This window comes from Balaenoptera ricei, chromosome 20 (genome assembly GCF_028023285.1).
Source record: "Balaenoptera ricei isolate mBalRic1 chromosome 20, mBalRic1.hap2, whole genome shotgun sequence".
NCBI classification, from domain to species: Eukaryota; Metazoa; Chordata; class Mammalia; order Artiodactyla; family Balaenopteridae; genus Balaenoptera; species Balaenoptera ricei.
In genome coordinates, this window is record NC_082658.1 from 43,035,087 (window position 1) to 43,057,555 (window position 22,469).

The 22,469-nt window shown below is 41.4% G+C and overlaps 1 protein-coding gene across 3 annotated transcripts in view; it reads right to left on the reverse strand.

The window, feature by feature from the left end:
* Positions 1-729: 729 nt before the first annotated feature.
* The window catches only part of AP2B1 (adaptor related protein complex 2 subunit beta 1), a 119,328-nt gene continuing 97,588 nt past the window's right edge, over positions 730-22,469 (reverse strand). For all 3 annotated transcript variants that reach the window (XM_059908701.1, XM_059908702.1, XM_059908700.1), the window contains 4 exons: positions 13,779-13,863; positions 12,755-12,841; positions 5,988-6,142; positions 730-1,185 (listed from right to left, as the gene is read on the reverse strand). In XM_059908701.1, the coding sequence (XP_059764684.1) occupies positions 1,111-1,185; positions 5,988-6,142; positions 12,755-12,841; positions 13,779-13,863 (402 nt within the window). In that variant the 3' untranslated portion in view covers positions 730-1,110. The remainder of the gene's footprint in view (positions 1,186-5,987; positions 6,143-12,754; positions 12,842-13,778; positions 13,864-22,469) is intronic.

Here is a 22,469-nt window from a genome sequence, read left to right on the forward strand (position 1 = left end):
TATGAGAAGAGCCATAAAGAAGCAGGCACAGAAAAGGTAAAAGAAAGGCATTGAAGGAAGAAAATTATGGAGACGGTCCTGCAGTGAAGACAACACTGATGAGGATTTAGGAGACCCACTCCCCCACCTCTGCTACTGATCAGTTAACAGGCCTTAGGCAATAACATCCTGTTTGTCTCTTATCTTTTTCCTTTTTAGAAAAACAAGGTTGGGTAAGTTATTACTTAAAGTCTGTTTCAACTCTAAAACTAAGATTTTAGATCTGAATTGGACCTGAGAGTTAAAATAAATCCAGAGCAGGAGATGGGGGAAGGGCATTTTGGTTCCTGTTTCCCATCTCTACTCAAATTCCTTAATCAGTGTTATTAATAGATTAGATCAGTGGAAAGGAATGTAGTAAGTTCTCATTTTTCTCAGCCTCGATGCTGACAAGCCCTATTTCCTGCACTCTGCAGCACCATTCAAGAAAGACCACCATTCCTAACTGCAGAGCATCAGAGGAGATGATAATACGGGGCAGGGGGAATCACAAGGAAAAGGAGTTTGGAGAGAAAAAAAAGGGATCAGGGACAAGGCTGCCACAGACAAAAAACCCCTAATGGGGTGGGCAAGAAACTGCGTCTCTTCCTCCAGGACTGTGCGGTTGTTTTAACACTTTTTATCAGTTACACACTATTCCCTCAATTTCTCATATGTACAAAAATATAAAACAATAAAGTGCAGTTTACGTTTCAGTGACACTTTTCCTTGCTTTAATTTTTTTTTGTCTTTTTCTTCTTTTGAAACGAGCTCTCGATTACAAAATATCAAACTACACTCAAAAATGCCAGCCACTGGCACAGGATGGAGAAGTCCACAAGTAAGGACAGATAGCAGCAGGTGGCACGAGGTGGGAAGTGATTGAAGCAGTGGTTACAAATGGTCACAGGAAGCTAAAACTATCCAACAGGTTGTGCCCTAATGTTAGCACAGGTTAGACTAGTCACTACCTTGGTGGGTGGCCTCAGTGTGTTTGGGTTCAGATTCTACACGGCAATACAATTTTCTTCCAGTTAAGAGTTCTTGGCTTGCACCGATCACAGGGTGGCCAGAGGGCACCGGACCAGTCTATTAGTTTTTCAAAATGCTGTCGTAGACCTGATAGATGTACTGGGAGACTTCAGGAGCTCTACACTTCAGCGACAGCTGTTTGGAGGAAAAGGAGAAGGAAGATTAGCACAGAGGATGGCATTAACTCGAAAGGTATCCAAGTACTCAGTGCCAAGGACACCTCTTCCTGATAAAAGGGGAGAAGAGCTTCTACCACTGAGTAGCCAAACAAAGAGATCCTGTTAATAGGTTACACGGGTTTTAGAATTTCAGTTTAATCAATGTCAAGCTGTGCTGTGTTTCCACCCACATTCTATGTGGGTCTACGAGGTTAGGAAATAATCCATATGAAAAAATGTAGGGGAAAAGATACTCTACTGCTTTGCTAAGAGTCATAAGGACTACTACCAAATGAAAAGGGAAGGGTTAAAACCCTTAACGTGGTCGTCATTTCAGCTGTCTGCTCCAGTTTCTGTCTGACAAGGATGGTTATCTCGGTCCCAATTCAGGAGGATGTATATTCAAGTAAAATAAAAGCGTAAGCTAGATACTAGCTCCAAGGTACTAGTCTTTCCTTTATTACACTGAGAAGAGTATACACTGTTAAGGAGGGAAAACAAGAACCAACACAAAAAGACATTTACTGAGTGTAACTGTACAGCCATTTATGCCAACAGCATAATCTTTCATTTTCTGCCTCTTATTCAGGCCTATCAGGTACTTCTGACACTACTCTACTTCTCTACCACCACCTCTTCTTCTAGTCTAACAATTACCAAATTAAAATTAAAACATTAAAAAGATTTCAATGTTGAACACTGAGATTTTCACTTTGTGGGTCAACAAGTGCAAAATTTAAACCCATATTTGGACTCCTGAATTGTACTAGATTAGGCAAAACACTATTAACAATAACATAACAGCAAAACCATGCAAACTGCATTTAGAACCAGAAAATTTAATACTTGTTTTTTGTATTACTGACATCATTGCTCTTGTCTATTAAGGTAGATTAACAAAAGTTGTCTTTAACGATGTATCACCATGAGATTTTAGATTACCTCTTTATTCTCTTATTAGAGACTCTGGATGATTTAACAAAGTACAAAAGGTGAGAATGTTTTTGGCAAAAACGTCAAGATGATGATTGGTCAACCCTGAACTTCTTGAGAAAACTCACGTCCTCAAAACTTAGTGATATTTTAAAAATGCAAAACGAAACAGAACCAAGCCAAACAAAAGAACATCAAAAGAGGCTCTATTTATTTGCAGCTTTAATATTCAGTCTCTAAGCCATTTCCAAAATTGCTGCTTGACATTAATCAGGAAGACAATTCTGATAAATGTAGAACAAAACAAATGAACAACTAATTTAAGAATATAAATACAAATAGAGGACTTCCCTGGTGGTGCAGTAGTTAAGAATCCGCCTGCCAATGCAGGGGACACAGGTTCAATCCCTGGTCTGGGAAGATCCCACATGCCGCGGAGCAACTAAGCCCGTGAGCCACAACTACTGAGCCTGTGCTCTAGAGTCCGTGAGCCACAACTACTGAGCCTTCACACCACAACTACTGAAGCCCGCGTGCCTAGAGCCCATGCTCCACAAGAGAAGCCATCGCAATGAGAAGCCCACGGACCGCAACAAAGAGTAGCCCCTGCTCGCTGTAACTAGAGAAAGCCCACGTGCAGCAACGAAGACCCAACACAGCCATAAATAAATAAGTAAAGTAAGTAAGTAAGTGAAAAACAAAAAACGAGTAGAAAACAGCTCCCTTCTTTGGTCAAAGTTGCAGCTATAGGCATTTCCCTGACTTTCAAGCTCCCTATAGAGGCAATCTGTACCTCCTCCTCCACAGCCTCTTCACTGTCAGTGTTGTAGAAAATTCTCGTGGGAGAGTATGTGGGTTCAGAAAAGGAGGAGGAGAGGAAGCTAAAAAGAGTAAGAACTGCCTAAGGGAGTTAACTCCCAGACTAAAGAGAGGGTAGTTCCTCCCCTTCAAAATACTGTCCTGTATTTTTTCACATCTTTGTAGCAATACTGGAACTTCCAACCAGTTGGAGATCCACTTTTTCGTTCACGAGTGATAAGGAAATGTTGCCTTCCTCAATAAAAGCCCTATCTGCCAAGGATGGCACTGGCAGGGGTCATGGACTGACCACGCCTGGACCCTGAGAATTTCAGCTGCTCTTTGGAGGGGGAAGGAGGAGGGAGGCGAAGGAAGAGAAGAAAGAATCTCTCTTTCTGGACTGTTCTATCACCTCCCTCCCCCAGACATCCCAGCCTTTAACAAATGGTTAAGTTTAGACTTAAACCCATTCCTTGCTTTCCAACTAGTACAGCTAAAACAAGACAGAATAAATTAAAAAAAAAAAAAAAAAAAGAAAAGATTTTTTTGTTGTTGTTGCTAATTCCTAAAGAAAGCAAAAGGGAAACATACATAAAGAACAAAGAGGCTAAAAAATCTGACTTAGGACTCTGGGTCTCATTTTACATGGCTCCTAAGGGAAAAGAGGCCTTACCAGGGTTTTAACTTTTGAACCGCTAGCCTGCTTATGTGACACATCTTTAACACCAACCACTCAGGAATGCCACCCACCTAGACTCACGCCCCCTGCCTAGGTAAGCCAAGGACTTACACATCCACTTCTGGTTTATAGCCTGGGACACAGACTTCTTCACCTGGGACAAGTTATCTTCCCAGGTGAGATAGAGCTACTTAGAGATATGAGGCCTCTTCCTCATGGGATAAACATACTTTCTTAATGAAATACAGTAAGGGGTTGGCGGAAGTGATTTATCATGTAGTGCACCACTACTTACTTGGTCATAAAAAAACCAAATTATTAACACATGCAACGACTTAGATAGATGTCAAGGGTATTATGTTAAGTGAAAAAAAAGTCTCAAAAGGATACAGGCTGTAGGAATTGAATTTATATAACACTCTTGAAATGACAAAATTACAGTAATGGAGAACAAACATACCAGTGGTTGCCATGGGTTAGGGCTTGGGTGAATGTGTAACTATAAAGACATAGCAAGAAGGAGTTTTTCTGTGGTGATGGAACAGTTCTGTATCCTGACCGTGGTGATGATTATACAAATTTATATGTGTGATAAGATTTCATAGTACTGTATAGTCCTTAACCAAATAAAATAAAGTAAGAGTAATGATGTAGAACCTGGTGAAATCTGAATAAGGTCTGTAGTTTAGTTAATAGTATTGTACCAATATCAATTTCCTGCTTGAAAATGTACTACGGTTGTTAAGATGTTCTCAATGAGGAAAACTGGGTGAAAGATACATGGGAACTCTATGTACCATTTTAAAAACTTTCTGTGAGTCTTAAATTAGTTCAAAATAAAAAGGTTTTAAAAATTTTAAACAAACTATGTTGTTACTAAGAGGTCCTTCTCAAAATTCTCACTACCCTTATAATGAATAGAAAGAATATGGTAGGAAGTGTTGAGATACCTGAGTTTTCTACACACCACTCACCTACCAACAACTTATGTGATCTCGAACAAGTCATTAATCATTCTTAACCTTGGTTTCCTTACCTGCAATCTGGGGGTAATCATGCTTCTTTAACCTAGCTGAGATGGAATACTATATACAATAAAATAATGGATGATTAAAAAAAACACACACACAAATATGCATACTTTGAAGAAATTTCTAGGGAAGCAAATGGAGTTATTTTACAAGACCTTGATTTTACAGTGAAAACCTGTCCCTCCAGAAAGAGCACAGAGGGGTTTTCCTTTCTTAGGGAGCTCAAGGAAAATGACAGGGTAGTTTCTTACAAAAAAAGACAAGGCACTGGTGGTGGAGGAGGTGGGTGGGAGGAGCGTACACTTTATGAGGGAAGCCTGATCTCTCTCAGCTCACAAATGCTTGGCCAAAAATCTAGCTTGGTGGGACTCAGTAGCTCACACACACACACACTAGTCCAGCTTACTTCAAGGGAGGGAACTAGTGGGGAAACACCAAGAATTTTCAGTTCTGGGTGGTATTATTTCCTTGATGTATGCTAATGAAAACAGGCTTGCCTTAAAATTAAGGAAAGGAGTCACAGACTTTTCTCAGCTACATGGCTAAAAAGCTCCCTTAATCTACTGAATATGAAGCTTCCTTAGAGTTATTCAATTCAAAAGCCTTAAACATAACAGAAGAATAAGATATTTCCCCCATCCCAAGGGTTTTTCTTGTACTTGACAAAGTGCAGATGACAAGCAGCATCCTATTGGGAGACTGCATTTTACAACAGCAAACAAACACCGGGTGCCTAGGGTATTAAAGCTCTGTTGTTTAACAAAGCAACTGGCTCCTCCCCTAAAAGTACTGCCAGGATTCCAATTTTAGTCCAGTGTGGTAATGAATGAAGTTTTCTAAACTAAAGTCCCCTTACAGGCTGTGAAAGGTATGTCCCATGTTGCTTTAACTTTTCAACAACCATTTAGGATACACAACACTGCTAAAAAAGGCTCATATGTCTGGGATTCTGATATCCTAAGAAAAGCAGGAATGAGCTTGAAATGAGCTACGGAAACAATCCTCTTAGCAGCTTGTTACAGTACCACATGCATAGATATGCTAGGTTAAGTATTAACCAATACTGATGAAGTTGCCAAGTTTTGTGAGCAACTCTGTATATACCAGGAGGAGTCTGAGACACTCGTGCTGCGAGGCACCGTGCCTGCTGGATGGGGCAGACACTGCAGACAGAAGGTCTTCTAAGGAGGCAACTGGGGACTTCTTTACTGACTGCTTGTTTTGGATACCTGGCGTCTGAAGCACCTCTACCAGGTCTTTCCTGGATGCTGAGAAAAAATGAAAGGGCTCTTACCCCCCTCCTTGAACCCATCTCACCCATTCTGAGAAAGGTCTTACCGTGTAATTGGGGTTTCCTGGCTGGATACGTAGCTCGGCCAAAATCCAAATGCCATTAGTGAGCTTCAGGGATTGGTACAGCATGTCCTGCCCTTCCACATTCCTCTTCGCAATAGTATAAACATTGTTGTTTTGCAACTTGCTGGAAACAGTGTCTAGAAACACAGATTCAAAATCCAACACCTTCAGTTAAAATACCAAACAAATGTACTATGAGTTATGTGTGCTCAAGTCTCCTGAGAAGCACTGTTACATGCATACATGCACATTTCAGAAAGCCCTTCTTCCACAAGAGCGAAGGGTAAGGAAGAAGCTCCTGAAGTGCCTGTGTATCACATTCCAGGACAGAAAACAGAATAAGGTGCAAATAAGCATTAGTGTAAGAATTACCTGTGGAGATTATGGTGGGTCTAAGGAGTTGGTAATCTTAAACTAGGTGCTAGACACGTAAAAATGCACTGATGAGGACAAAGACAGAAACAGGTACATGGGTGTGCCACAGTGACTGCCACGTCAGATTCATCTCTTCAATGCTAGTCCCAGATTCACGGGGATACAAAACTGACACTCAAATGCAAAACACTGCCTCGGAAGTTGCTACTACCTCACCGTGAGCCATTCTGGCCTCAAGTGCCAGGATCAGAAAAGCACCCAGTTGCAGAAATCCTGCAAGTCAAATTTATTAATCTGGATGTTTAAGATTTTTTTTAAAAGCAGGCAAATGATTTCTTAGGTCTTAAATTAAATTATTAATTTGGGGGAATACCATGCCCCAAATTAATAATCAAACAAACTGTCTCAACAAAAGACTCTGAGGAAGACTGAAGTTGTGCAAAGATGATCGCTCCAAGGCCCTGTAAGCCTGGCTGCCGTTGCTGGTCAGAGTGGAGGACTTCATAGTCACCAACACAGGGTAAGAACAGGTTGGTGTTTGGGGTCTTCCTTGTGACTACAGCATCAGAGAGACATGACATTCTAGAATTAAAGGTCATTTCTCTCTCCTTGTTCTCTGACTGCTAACATGAGATGTTGCAGCATCACAGAAAGAGAAACTTTAAAAACACAGATGATAAACACTACTTCTTTGTTGATAGTTTATTATGTTCATTTCTGATGAGAATTCAAATTACTCAGGGACGAAATTCTCTCCACATAAAAACCTGTCATGTTCTATTGTGCTCTCTAGGAAAAGGCTGTTGTGATGGACAGTCTTTCTGTTCTCCAAGACAGTAAGCTCTCTGAGCACAGGGATCCTAGAGTTTTTCATCACTGTATTTCCCACAGTATCTGGGACACAATGGATACCTGCCATCAATACCTACGAATAAGCCTCTGACTCAGGTGCTGGAGACGCCGATATGTACATAATGCCATAGGCATTAAAAAATATCTATTTAAGACATTTCTTGGTGTCAGTCTATTTATCTCTTGTAAAAATAAAATACAGTGTGTGTGTGTGAAAAAAAAAAATGTAGCACACAGAAGATCTTAAAAAAAAATAAAATAAAAAAAAATAAAATTATGGCTAAAAGTATACACACAAAAAAAAAAAAAAAAAAAAAAAAGAAAATTAAACTGAAGGGAGAAACGGGAACTTTAAGGCACAATTCCCTTTCTCTGCCTTGAAAATGAATCTGTCCCAGGGTGATTTCAACAAGTGAAATTTCTATAAATGACAGAAAGATAACTCTTCCTTTCTTCTTGTCATTGATAGAGGTAGTATGCAAGAGACAGGCTCATAACTGCTCCTCCTGCAATATTTTGATGGATGGTAAGCTTTCTATGAATGGATTAGTTACTATTCCCTGGGGAAGGAGGATGAGGCAAAGATGGACATGGATATTGGAAATATATTTTTTTCAAATAATTTTCCAGTTCAAAGGAATGCTTCTTATCAATGGGCCTAAAGAAAGAACTTGGGAAGAGGAGCATCTGTACTTACAAAGCCCACAGAGCTAACATCCAAAGTTAGTAATTTCCTCAACACAAAAAATGTCTAGGCACGTTTACCACACTCAGAAGACCTAGACTCATTTGTCACTTTTAAAGAATACTACAGTTAATATTGGAAATATATTTGCTTCCTTCCTGGGATGAGGATTCGGAACCTGACCTCAGGCCATTCTTTATGGATTTGCAAAGTAAGGCCCTAAATGAAAAGATGAGTCTTTTCAGTTCTTTCTAAAGGTCACCATGCTGCAGATCATGGTAATCTTTAATATGTGAGTCCCATGGCACCAGAAACACCCATGTAATACAAACTGAGATTTTTTTTTTTAAATTTTGTCATCTAGTGTTAATAAAGTTCACTTTTCAAATATACATACGTTTAAAAATCAAAAAAAAAAAAAAAAAAAAAAAAAAGACATTTCTCCAAAGAAGAAATACAGATTACCAATAGGCACATGAAAAGATGCTCAACATTTCTAATTATTAGAGAAATGCAAATCAAAACTACAATGAGGTGCCACCTCACACCAGTCAGAATGGCCATCATTAAAAAGTCTACAAACAATAAATGCTGGGACTTCCCTGGTGGCGCAGTGGTTAAGAATCCACCTGCCAATGCAGGGAACACGGGTTCGAGCCCTGGTCCAGCAAGATCCCACATGCTGCAGAGCAACTAAGTCCATGTGCCACAACTACTGAGCCTGTGCTCTAGAGCCCACGAGCCACAACTACTGAGCCCACACGCCACAACTACTGAAGCCCATGCACCTAGCAGGAGCTTTTGTTGAAGATCTACCTTGTTACATAGGCACATATTCTAGACAATATACACAGCAAGGCCCAGATGCCTACAGATGTCTCGTGATTTTACCACCTAAGTAAGAGATGATAGGCTAAGAAATGGAAGCTCACAAACACACATACACACTCACCCTCCCAGAATTAGAAAATGTGGCAAACAGCCAGGTAGAATAAGCAAGTTGAATGGATGTAACTTTACTGTGTTTGGAAGCATTCCAGTTAGGAACCTGGCTCTGCTCCTACTAAATGGCTGTATCATGATTTCTATCAGAAGACTGAATGGAGGGAGGAGGGTTCTATAACATAAGTATGTGTGAGTCAATTTTCATAAACCTTCGCTATTAGGTTTGAGCTAGAGGGTATGTAGATGGCAGGATAATCAGACTCTGCTAAATGAACCTATTAAGAATGGCAATGCGAGCCAATGTTAAGGAGGCTTCCTTGTCAGACTGGGACAGACTTCTTTACAAGATGTCAGTTTTTTGTAGTTGTTGTTGTTGTTGTTTTAAATATACCTGAACTCCTGGGAAACATGATGGAATCTTACAGTTGTGAGACTGAGAATGACAATGCAATGTTAAGACACTGAGATTTGCCCTAAAGGACAGAGTTTTAAAAGATGGTCAAATATGGTTACAACTGCATCAAGGTGTGATTTCTTTTGGTTCATTTGTCTCCTACCTCAAATCTGGCTTTGGGCCTGAGGCCTAAAGTCTTAGAAGGTGTGAATGTGGTCTTCCCCCCTTCATTTTCCTACTTAAGCTAAGGTCGCACCTCTTCCAGCAGCCGTAAGGGTGAAGAAGGTACACAGTGAGTGGGAAGGGGGATCTGTACATGCATGGGTCCTGGCTGTGGCACATACTCATCAGGAAGTTCAAAACCATTATGCCTGCTGAAAAGAACACTTTGTACCATGTGAACAACCAAACTATATTTAAGTGCTGGCTGGCAAAGCATTTGCATTTATGAAATGTTCTGAGGGATGGGGAGAACCACGACAAAACAAAGAAACAGAACTCATCCTCACCTAGTCCCTGTGGCAGAAGAAATATTTGTCCCTTACTAGAGAGCCCAACTAGTGAATATAGATACAACATGTCTCTGAGCTTTTCACAGTATAATAAACACTTAATTTAAAAAACAGGTTTGTAGACTGCTTGCCAGAAAGATTCCTTTCTGGATATGGCTGGAGATGCAACTACTTCTTGTATACTTAAGATAGTGGTCCCAGACATGTACTAAGCCCAAATACAGCTGTAATATAAGCTGTAAAACAGATTCATACAGACCGCTTGACGCCAGTAGAGATGACCAGTGCTAGGAAGCAGGGAGACCCATACATTGGTGCCTTTCTGATCTAATATTTTCTAGTATTTACACAACTAGTGGCACCATAAGCACCCCATCATATACACCTTTCTATTAAGAACTGATAAATGATTAAGGCTTAGGAAGAGGGTTTCTTTTCTTCTTTCATCTCTAGAAGAAATGGAAGAGCAAAAGTAAAAGCTCAACGCTAGGTGGTCAGCCCTTTAAGCCTGCGACTTCCTGTTGCCCTCAGAGTGTTAGCTCCATCTGTCAAATGTCTACTCTGGCACAAAAAAGCTATTTAAAGGCTTGGTGCTATTGTGATTAGGACAGATCAGCTGGGAAGGATGGTATTTTTAGCTCTCAGCTAGACCCAGGGTGTTGAATCAGAAGGCACTAAACCTGAAAATGTTCATGTTAATAGAGCTCTCAGACTGGAAGGAAATGTAAAGGCCAGGGTACTCCAGACCTTGGGGTGGAGGCAGAGGAAAAGCTAGAAAGGATTAGTTGCAGGAAGTGGTCTTGTAAGCGATTAGCAATGATTCAGTGTGGGAAACGATGGCCTCGGGCTCCTGGGGAAAACGAAGTGGCTGTTTCCCCTCTGCTCCATGTGCTGCACTGCCACGTGCTGCACTGTGTGTCACTGGAAAACTGGTTTGCTGGTATTTGGAGCACCCGAGGCAGGGAGGAACTGGCATGAGGCCACGGCAGAACTGATCAAAACTGAATTTGCTTTGGGAAGCTGTTCCAGTTTATATCAGAAGACAAAGACCCTTTGGGAGCAAGACCAGACACCCCTTCTTTGGGCAAGATCACAAATGTACACCAAGGTTCAATAAGGGTTCAGAACCCCAATCTGGAAGCAGGGGGATCTTTTCTATAACTCTGACAGGCCACAGTAAAGCCCTCAATCATCCAAACTTCCATTTTCTTTTTTGAAAAAGCATGTCCCTTTCACACCAGACCTCTGAAACCAAATCTGCTTTCCAATTACTCTGGCCTTTCTCTGCTCTCTATAGGCCAGAGTTTCCCAGATCGTGCATGTTCAAGGAACGCTGGTGTTCCATAAGACGTTAATAATAAGCATTTTGTGACTTTAAATTCCACAGTGAAAAAATTCAGTTAATGTTGAGTTAGACTGGTCTCCTCGATGCAGGAAGCCTCAGCTTCTAGTGTGCTCATGTGCTCACCCAAGACAGGCACATCATACACTGTATTTTCCAACCTTTTTGACCACAGAACCCTTTTCTGAGGGACAAGTGTTCTCAGGAGCATAATAAATGAAATGTCCTGGGACTGACTACACAAGGGTGACTATAACTCTCGCCATGAACCACTGCAGATTCTGCACCTGAAGCTTCCTGAAAAACAGCTTACACAACGGAAAACTGCCCAACCTCCCAACTCATCAAATGAGGCTTGTGGTAACTAACCAGTAAGCCTAGGAGAGAGAGAACACCGTCACCTACCTAGAATATGGCATAAAAAGCAGCTCAATTTAAGTATGACTTTTTTGTGAAAACTCAGCAAAAATCTGGTTTTGTTTAATAACTACATAACCAGTAAGGCTGAGAAACCTAGACCAAGAATATGTTCAAAAGAAGGCAGATATGTGTGTGGTATTCCTGAAGAGAATCGACAAACTAGTAGCGACAGTGGACATTACAGAAAACTATCTCCTCAAACACCTCTCCAAGGGCTCAGGAGAAGCCCTGTAAGAAAAGACTTGTCTGAACACAGAGGAGGAATGCATCATAGAGCACTCCCACTCCCCGCAAAAAAACTTTTTAAAGAACAAGTTGAGCTGAGAAGACAGTGAGTTGTTTTTTTTTTTCTTTCTGTACTGCTGTACTGCCTCTTTCCCCCACTCAATGCTCCAGCTACAGTGGGAGGGCGGCAGCCAGAAGGAGGAAATGACGGGTGAATGAAGAAAAGAGGAAAAGAGGCGGCACCCAACAGCACCAAGGCTCACTTTCATTCAAATGCCTTTCATTTCATAAGGCCTTATACTAACCTTAAAGAGAGACTGGAACAAAGGCAAGACCCTGAACAGCTGAAGGCTCCTTCCACTCCTGAGGATGCTTCAGTGAAACAAAGCCCTAGGCACTGTCAGCTGCTATTGTTTCTCCTCCTGGGTTCCCCGTTTGATGTTCTAGTACAGTAATAAAACTAACTACTAAGGGGGCTGGAGCTTTCTCATGGTGATTAAAGAGGTCAGTATAACCATATGAAAGCTGACACAAGGCAAGAAAGAAAAAGGCTACCAACTAGGCTTTAATCAACTATGATGTAGTCTTATTTACTAGTAAACACAGGATTCCAAATAAGGATCTCAGAAAGAGCCACTACTGAAGGCTGACGTAAAATGACAAACAGTCCTTTTAATTTTGGGGAGAGTGCATATCTTCAAGTGCCACTTCAATTACCTAATGCTTAGAATGTTCAAGTAACATGACTCATACATGTTCAACTACTAGAGAATTGGGTGGGTGGATCCATTCTAGTTCTTTTCTTAAATCTGTTAGTTTGTAAGTAATCTAGTACCTACATCAAAACATCCCAAGTTTTTAAAGAGAAGTTTGCATAGTAATACCATATACTCACTAGAAATAAGGTAGATGTGAAAAGATAGGTAAAGAAAAGACAAAATTTTCAAATATCTAATTTAATGCACTAAGATGAAAATGAAATTTAGAGTCATCACTCACCAGCATTTAAATGACATTCCTTAATCTGAAACTGAAGTTCATTTTCATTGGGAATATCCTTCCATGTTGCAAGGAAGACCTGGCGCTCTGTACGGGGAAGCAGAGAGAAAGGAAGGATGTGTACAATCTGTCAATATTCTGACATCTAAGCCCTTGTACCATTTCTCCTTTGGAGTGCTGGCTCTAGCAGTACAGCCAGCAGTAGCCTGGGACTGGAGTCACCTCTTAGCTATGCAGAGGTGCTACACTCCAGGTCAATTAAGCCCTCATGAGTAGCACTAAGATACACTGGAAAAGAGTTTACATCTAGGGTTTAGTTTTACCTCCAGTGTTTTCCTATTTGGGTGACTTTGGTAAGTCTTGTGAACTTTCTGATTCTTAATTTCATCATATATTATTACATCCGCCTACCCTACCCAAACAGCTACTGTAAGAATGAAACCAGTGTTAAGTGCCAATACAACTTCATATGTATCACTACAAGCTAGTTTTATTAGATGGTGGTTTCCTAAGTAAGGGAAGAGAGAAATATCAACAACCACATGGGGAATACCAATAGATTTATCACAAATTATTGAATTCTTATCTTGAGACAGTAAGAACTCAGGACAGGGCTAAGTGCTGAATTTCCATGTATTATCTCAAGTCATTATAAAAACTATTTCTGCTTTGTAAACTGGGAAACTGAAACTCAAAAAAATTAAGCACCTTGCTACAGTCACATAGCTAGTAAACAGCCAAGCTGAGATTCAAATCCACATCTACTTGTCACCAAGCCACTTACTCTGTATGCTGTGGTGACTGGCTTACTCGGATAATGGGCATTGTGACTTGGAGACCAACAGCAAAGCAAGATCAACTGTGACTCAGGAGAATATATAATTAGCAATTATTAGAGCTTTAGAATAGCCTTCCTCCATTTTTTTAAACCTCAAAATAACTTGTCCTTCTGGGGCTATGCTCTGCCTGACACATTCAGAGGAAGGGCAAAGGTATATTTGGCAGGACAGGAGGACATACTTACCCATTTTGCCATCTTCTACAAAAAGCACGTTGAGTGGGATGAGGCAGCTGAAGTAGAAGACATCAATATTGTTTTTCACAGCCACCTGCCAGGAAAGTAGCAAGGGAAAATTAGGACATCATAAGAAGCCAGGTAGGAGGGAAAGAACAGTTATGTGTCTAGAAATATATCACCCAATTTCCTTCCTCTTTTATTTATTTATTTTTAAATATTTATTTATTTGGTTGCGCTGGGTCTTAGTTAGTTGCGGCACGTGGGATCTAGTTCCCTGATCAGGGATCAAACCTGGGCCCCCTGCATTGGGAGCACGGAGCCTTAGTCACTGGACCACCAGGGAAGTCCCAAAAATCTGTTATTTATTTATTTATTTATTTATTTAGCCTCACTGCACGTCATGTGGGATCTTAGTTCCCCGACCAGGGATCAAACCTGCGCCCCTTGCATTGGAAGCGCAGAACCTTAACCAGTGGACGGCCAGGGAAGTCCCTCCTTCCTCTTTTAGACAGGGCAGGAAACCCCAAATCAAGACATACCAGCCCATACACTGCAAAGCATGTCCTTATTCACTCCACTGTCAAGAGCACCGTGGACAGCCTGCAACTCTGCCTTGCTCCAGGAGGGGCCCCAGGAGGGATGAATTCAAGGCACAAATTCTATACCTGCGACATCTAGTCAGTTGTTTTAATAGTAGTTTCTGCTACCACTTACTAAGTACCTATTAATGACAATATTTCTAATCCTCATTATAACTATCCCAAACAAAGTACTGTTACTCCCCTCTCATTTTACAGATGAGGAACTGAGGTTCAGAAAGCTTAAGTAACATCCAGTATCACACTGTCAGTACACAGAAGAACCGGGATGCAAATGCAAAATTGACTCTAAACCTTGGTTTTTTTCTCTCCACAATAACTGGTGGCATACTTCCCCTTATCTTTTCTCAGATATCAGTTTTAAAGCGCTTTCTTTTATAAAATCTTACTTTCCTAAGTCATAAGGCTGGAAAAGCTTGTTGGGTCAAACACTCGTAAATCTGATGACTCTCGGAAGGAAAAGTCTTTGAACAAATGAAGAAATGAGTTTTCTTCTCACAGTACAAACTTCTGGATTTGGGCAGGCTGTGATTCTACCATGGCCCATTCAATCCAGAGCATGCTGTTCATATTTTTTTTTTTTTTTAAGTGGTAAATGTTATGTGTTTTTTTTTTTTTTTCACACACACACACTGTATTTTATTTTTACAAGAGATAAATAGACTGACACCAAGCATTGTACATGGATGACCACAACAAAAGCAACAATGATTGCAATTACCAAACATGAAACACACTCATACTATGTCATAATATTGACATTCAGTCCAGTAATCCTCCACTGTAACAGCTCCTTCACTTTGCAGTGAAAATTGATTTGTATATTCTTTGCCTCTGAGTCCTTGTTGGATTTTTTTTTTTTTAATTCAGAATGAAAGTCACAAAAATTATACTCATCCTCATCAGTTCACTCAGTCCCATGTAATTAAATTTTTTTTTTTCATCTTGATCTTTTGTTAGCACTTTCATGAGTTCATCAGTTTTTCATTAGAGTTCTGAAAATGCTTATTCATTCAGTTCAACAGTACAGTCAGTTACCAGAAACCTGTATGAACCGTGTTCATATTTTTTAAAAAGCTATAATAAGTACTTGTGTTCAGGGGCAACACTGATTGGTTTCTCTATTCAGAAACAGGCAGACTCCACTGTGGCAGATTATAAGAGCCATATACTGTAAGAGGGGAGAGTAGAAGAACTGCTCGAAACTACCACTTCCCACTGGTTTCTGTCACTGGTGACTTTCCTATCTATGCTCTTGGCACTGCAGAAAACCATTTCTCTAGGTGAGTTTTATAATCAGTAACCATGTCTATTTCTCTCTAAGAAAATCAAGGTAAAAAGTGCTTATCCAGCACCACTATTCTCTCCCCGCCCCTTCTTGGGGCAAATGTCTATACTTCAACAGCACATTGAGATTGAAATATCCTCTTTCCGAAGTACTTCCAGTTCTTTTACATTTGTTATCAACTCATCTTCCCCACCTTTTTTTTTTTTTTGTCTGCATTGGGTCTTCGTTGCTGCGCATGGGCCTTCTCTAGTTGCGGCAAGCGGGGGCTACTCTTCGTTGTGGTGGGCGGGCTTCTCTTCGTTGCGGAGCATGAGCTCTAGGCACGTGGGCTCTAGAGCGCAGGCTCAGTAGTTGTGGTGCATGGGCTTAGATTCTCCGTGGCATGTGGGATCTTCCCAAACCAGGGCCCGAACCCATGTCCCCTGCATTGGCAGGTGGTTTCTTAACCACTGCGCCACCAGGGAAGTCCCTTCCCCACCTAAAATAGTACCTTTATTTCATCTTCCAAAATTTGATTTGGGTATGTCTCCTTGATATCTTTCTGCCCTCTTTCCTATAAGAATTCATCAAATTACTTTCCTTGTAACTTGTACATTTAACCTTTCAATGACCCACACCCAGGAGTTTCTGACCTATATCACATAATCAGATGCCCAAAATGCTGAGACAGCAGGAGTCTCAAAAAGCTAGAGTCTGGTGAATACAAGCAGAGTAACTAGCCTCAGGAAAGAGGGACCTTAGACATTCTTTAAGATGTACTAGAGCACCACTTCAAAAGATCTATACCAGCTGTGGGCTTCTGGGAAGAAGGTATTTTCTAATTCATCTGGTACTCAGCAATGAGAGAATGGGAACTCTTATTTCAAATAAGGGCACCAAGAAGACCTTGAGGGAGTGCCAGGCTCTGTAAAGGGCATTTAGAAGTGAAAACTGGAAGTGGTTCAAGTGGGCTAGTGTGGGTCACATGTCCTCCAAGAGATAATATTAGTGGTTCTCAACCAAAGACTTATATTAGAATCATCTGGAGAGATTTCTCAAAACAGAATCCGGGACTCCATCCTATATATTTTGGAAAAAGTTCCTAGGAAGATCAACCAGACAAGTAATTAATTTAGAACAATGTTACCTAAGAAGTCTGCGTGGGCTTATAAATAGATCGTTCTTCTGAGGGAATCCTTATTCCAACTGAAGCCCTTTAACAATGGAAAAGACATGAAAAGCTCTTCTAGGTCAGCAGTGCTAAAACCATTCTGCCCCAAGGACCCTTTTGACAAACAGATGAAAGTCAGGGACCTTCTTTCTGAAAACCGTACGTGCAACGTTTCCACAAAAACTTCAGGGGTTTCAGGACACCCTGAAGACTATCCCTGGACTTCTGCTCTAGAATAATTCTCTGAGAAGCTGGGACACCCAAATCAGAGGCAGCAGACACAGTGGCTCTGAACACGGACCTGGGAACCAGACCAGACCACCTGATTTCAAATGCTGACTCTGTTACTTACTAGCTGTGTGACTTTAGGCAGTAGTACTCAGCTCACTCTCCGGTCTGAAGGATGGAGATAACAACAGGACCAAATGCACGGGGTTGTTATGAGGCTAACGAGTAAATGTTTGCAAAGCACTTATAATGGTGCCTGACTTACAATTAAGTACTATTAACAAATGTTTCTCAAAGAAAAGTTCCCTCTTCTTTCACCATTTTCTGCTTTACCTTTTTACTCAGAATTTTTCATAATTAAGGAAAACCATATTAGACTTAACTGACATCTTACACATGCTCAAATGTAGTATTACAACTATGCTAACAAGAGATCAGTGAAGAAGCGTTTCATCTCTTTTACATTAGATTTTCAAAATCTGCATTTTGCAGCTCTCAAACTTTTACTCTTGGCTAGGACTGCATTTATTTCAAATATATATGGTTCCCTTGGATCTGGGCCCTGCCTACCTCTCCAGCCTATTTCCTTAACTTTAAGCACATCAGAATTACTTCTTGCTCCCCAAACACTGAAACTGACACGCTGTTTCTTGTCAGATGTTGTTCTTTCTGCTTAATATGTTCTTCTCCTAAAACTTTATCTGTCTGGAAAATATCTATTTAATCTGAAGATTTAGTTCAAGCTTGACAAGGATTTCTCAGGAAGGCTCTAGTTCCTCTCCGTAGCACCCACTCCATGCACCTCTATATAGAATAAATAATTGTTTATCTCTGCCTCACCCACAACACAATGATCTCTCAGTACAGGGGCTCTCATCTTCACTCGCATACTAGTGACTCAATAAGTATTTGCTGCATGAAATTTAAGGGGAAGAAGTTGAGCTAATGGAAGGAAACACTGGTTTCTCAACCTTTTTTTTTTTTTTTTTTCTTTTTAACCTGTACATCGTTCATATGCAAAACATAATTTCAGGGACTTCCCTGGTGGCACAGTGGTTAAGAATCCACCTGCCGGGCTTCCCTGGTGGCGCAGTGGTTGAGAGTCTGCCTGCTAATGCAGGGGACACGGGTTCGAGCCCTGGTCTGGGAAGATCCCACATGCCGTGGAGCAACTAGGCCCGTGAGCCACAATTACTGAGCCTGCGCGTCTGGAGCCTGTGCTCCGCAACAAGAGAGGCCGCGATAGTGAGAGGCCCGCGCACCGCGATGAAGAGTGGCCCCCGCTTGCCACAAATGGAGAAAGCCCTCGCACAGAAACGAAGACCCAACACAGCCATAAATAAATAAATAAATAAAATTAAAAAAAAAAAAAGAATCCACCTGCCAATGCAGGGGACACGGGTTCGAGCCCTGGTCCGGGAAGATCCCACATGCCGTGGAGCAACTAAGCCCATGCGCCACAACTACTGAGCCTGCGCTCTAGAGCCCACGAGCCACAACTACTGAAGCCCGTGTGCCACAAATACTGAGCCCACGTGCCACAACTACTGAAGCCCATGTGCCTAGAGCCCATGCCCCGCAACAAGAAAAGCCACCGGAATAAGCCCGCGCACCGCAACCAAGAGTAGCCCCCACTCGACGCAATTAGAGAAAGCCTGCGCACAGCAACGAAGACCCAACGCAGCCATAAATAAATAAACAAATAAATAAATTTATTTTAAAAACCCCATAATTTCACCAGTAACATGGTTCATTAGGCACAGAGATACTTGATGAGGCAAGGATTGGGGGACAGAATGATACGTGGGCTCTTTTGGTTTCAAATTCACTGGGCTAAAATAATATTTAGATGTTGAGGAAGAGTAACATAGGCAGTAGATCGCAACCCAAAGAATATTAGATTCTCCAAGGATATGCCAATAACTCTTCAGGAGTCTCAGCAAAAAAGATTCAAGGAAAACACAGTATGAAGCCAGTCCAATTCCAATCCAGACGGCAGCTCTCTCTCTTTTTAAAGTTTTATTTATTTATTTTGGGCTGCGTTGGGTCTTCCTTGCTGCGCGCAGGCTTTCTCTAGTTGCGGCGAGCCGGGGCTACTCTTCGTTGCAGTGTGCAGGCTTCTCATTGCAGTGGCTTCTCTTGTTGCAGAGCACGGGCTCTAGGTGCGCGGTCTTCAGTAGTTGTGGCACGTGGGCTCAGTAGTTGTGGCTCACGGGCTCTAGAGCACAGGCTCGGTAGTTATGGTGCATGGGCTTCAGTAGTTGTGGCACGTGGGCTCAGTAGTTGTGGCTCGCGGGCTCTAGAGCATAGGCTCGGTAGTTGTGGTGCACAGGCTTAGCTTCTCCGCGGCACGTGGGATCTTCCCGGACCAGGGCTCGAACCCGTGTCCCCTGCATTGGCAGAATTCTTAACCACTGCGCCACCAGGCAAGTCCCCAGACGGCGGCTCTCTTAAACAGAACTGAGTAAACCTTAGAGTATGATATTGACCGCTTCAGCGGGAGAGAGGGGAGTTCTTTGGTTTCTTATTTTGAAATTCACCATCCCAACAGGTACAGAACAGAAAGACATAATCCAGACAAGCTGGAGAAGTATTTTCCAAGAGCTTTAACATCAATGTCTAGCTTGCCTATGGTAAATCAATTATCACATATATATCCAACTGCCTACTTAGTATCTCTACTTGGATAACTACTAACAGATATCTGAAAATGAACATGTCCAAAACCAAATTCTTGATCTCCCCATCTCATCCCTAAATGGAACCTCCTGCTGACTTTCCAAACTCAGTAATATGAAACACTGCCAAGCTTTTTATGGTGTCCCTGCTTCTGCACTTGTCTCTCCCCACCCTCCCCACCTAGCTTCCCAGTCTACTGTCAACACGGCAGAGTGATCTTAAAATGTAGATCAATTCATAAATACTTCCCTGCTCAAACTTTCAATGACTTCCCAAACTTACAACTGCCTATAGTTGGATGTCCCTTACCTCTCTGTTGTCATATGCTATGACTCTCCCGTCAGCCACAGGAGCCTGCTGTTGTGCCCTGCACATACCAGGCATGCTCCTATCTCACAGCTTTTTGCCTTTGTTGTTTCTTCTGCTTGGAATTCTCTTCCACCAGAAATGTGCAAGGCCCATTCTGGCCTCCTTTAGGTCTTTGCTTTAAATCAAATATTATCTTCTCACGTAGGTCTTCCATGACCAACGTGTTTATAAAATTATACCACCCAACCTCCAACTCTAGGACTCCCTATCCCAACCTCTGCTTTTTCTCCACTGCTCTTATCTAACATATTATTTTACTTATTTGTTGGTGCACTGCCTGTCCCTGTGCCACATAATTCACCTCGAGTAAAATGTAAGTTTCACAAGGGAAGGGATTTTTGTCTCTTGTTCACTACTGTATTCTCAGTTTCTAAAACAGTGACTGGCACAGAGTAAGGGCTCAATAAGAATAATGACTGTAAAATACACTACTCAAAGTTCCTGACAGCCATTTGGGTTTAGACAAGATATGAACTTGGTCTAAAGTTTCCAAAAGGACAGGACTTCTCAAGTTTTTTCCAGTGTACTTCCCTTAACAGAGGAGGAAAGAATGGACATATATAGTGGGGTGGAGGTAGGGGTGAGGATCAGGATTAGGGGCATAATATGAAGTAGCCCATCATAAGAACAAAATTTCTTTGAAGTTCCATGCTATTCCATAATGAATCCACGTGTTTTAATATGAAAATGTGTTTCTCCATTTTCCTTTAAATAAAACTGATGCTCCAGGCGAACACACCATGTGTATTCTTCAGCCTCAAGTACCTCCTAACACATGGTGGTTTTAAAAGCCGTGGGTCACGACCAACTGGTGTTTCTTAAAATTAATTTAGTGGGTTGAAACTGGCATAAAAAATAGAATAGAAAATGTCATAGTGCGTCTCATGAAGAGTAAGTAATGTTTCCTGAAACTTTCAGTTTTATGTATTGTGTGTATACACTATGTAAGATATATCTCTTACTGTAAATTGCAGTCAAAAAAGTATAAAAACCATAATACTCATACACCAAAGTAAGGAAGCAGTGAGGAAATGGGCTCAGTGAGCTTAGGAACAGAGTGCACACCTCAGTTTCTGCTTTGAGGATGCCTAAAGCAGATCACAGATGGTACCAAGGAGCTGATTACCTAATCCTCTGTTCCTCTGGTCTGTCACGTGTGACATGCGGACATAACAATATTAACTTGCCTCTCAGGGACATCAATAAGAAGAGCAAATAGAAATGATTATGAGGCACTTGGAAAACACAAAAGCGGGCTATAAATGCTTAGTAATAATAATGATTTTTAAAAGTTACTTTCAGTGGCTGCCGGGGAAAGAGCAGCCTGTCAGCTTCAGCCTGTAACCGGCAATTAGTTTCTTTCCATAGTATAGGAAGCCTGCTGCAGGAGCTGCAGCCTCTTTATGGTGGCACAGCTGGAGAGGAGCAGGCTGAATTAATATTCTAACCTTGTTTCAGTGTGCTCAAAAGTACTATAAAAAGGTACGAGATGAACTCAGTCTGAACTCTGGCAAATGCGGCCTCTCCCCACAGATCACCACAGGAGGCACTGCCACAAGAAAATTCAAGGCAAGCGGTATATAGCTCACCTTTGAGAGTATATCATCTACTCTTCCGTGACGTCACTTGTGACCTTTCCAAGTCTCTGAGGAATTTTTTTTTTCCTCCTCTCCATTTAGCTTTTAGAAAGATTATTTGCAGGCTGGTCCAAGCCAGGACCAGGCAGTGACGCCAACCATCGCCAGTTGTCTGAGGAATGATGATTCAGATGTGTGTTAAGCACCACACCACCTGGTCAACAGAGCCTAGGGGAATGGCTCTGAGTGACAGGTTTTTAATGACACTGACTCCAACTGTGTGGTATGTCATCTGAGACTCAAGCAGAAGAGACTCTCTACTAGCTGCTGGAGTTAAATGTACCTGTAGTTCTGCATTCCTAGTCAATGCCAAAAAATATCTACCATCTTTAGTTTAAATATGGTCTTCCATTTCAAACCCTATTGACCAATAAATTATCTGAGACTTCTCAGAGACATCCTGACAAAACAGGGCTATCTATAATATTTGACAATGTCTGAATACAGTTAAAAATATAGCAGAAATAAGTCATGCAACCCACCATAGAAAATGTCAATTTACTTTCCTTCCAGTGCCAATGACATTTTAACTTGAACAGCCATCTTTAGTTTACTCCCATGGCTAAGATTCAAACAAGAAGCCTCTATTTTCTTCTTAGTTCACCCAGCAGATCAGATGGATTGCATGGCAGCTGAGCAGCCCTCAAACACTGACAATCTGCTGTCATTATAGATAAAAGCCACACTTGTTGATTTTCATTGTTAAGAGCATGTGGACGGTGGAACCTCTTACAGGGAAAACTTGAC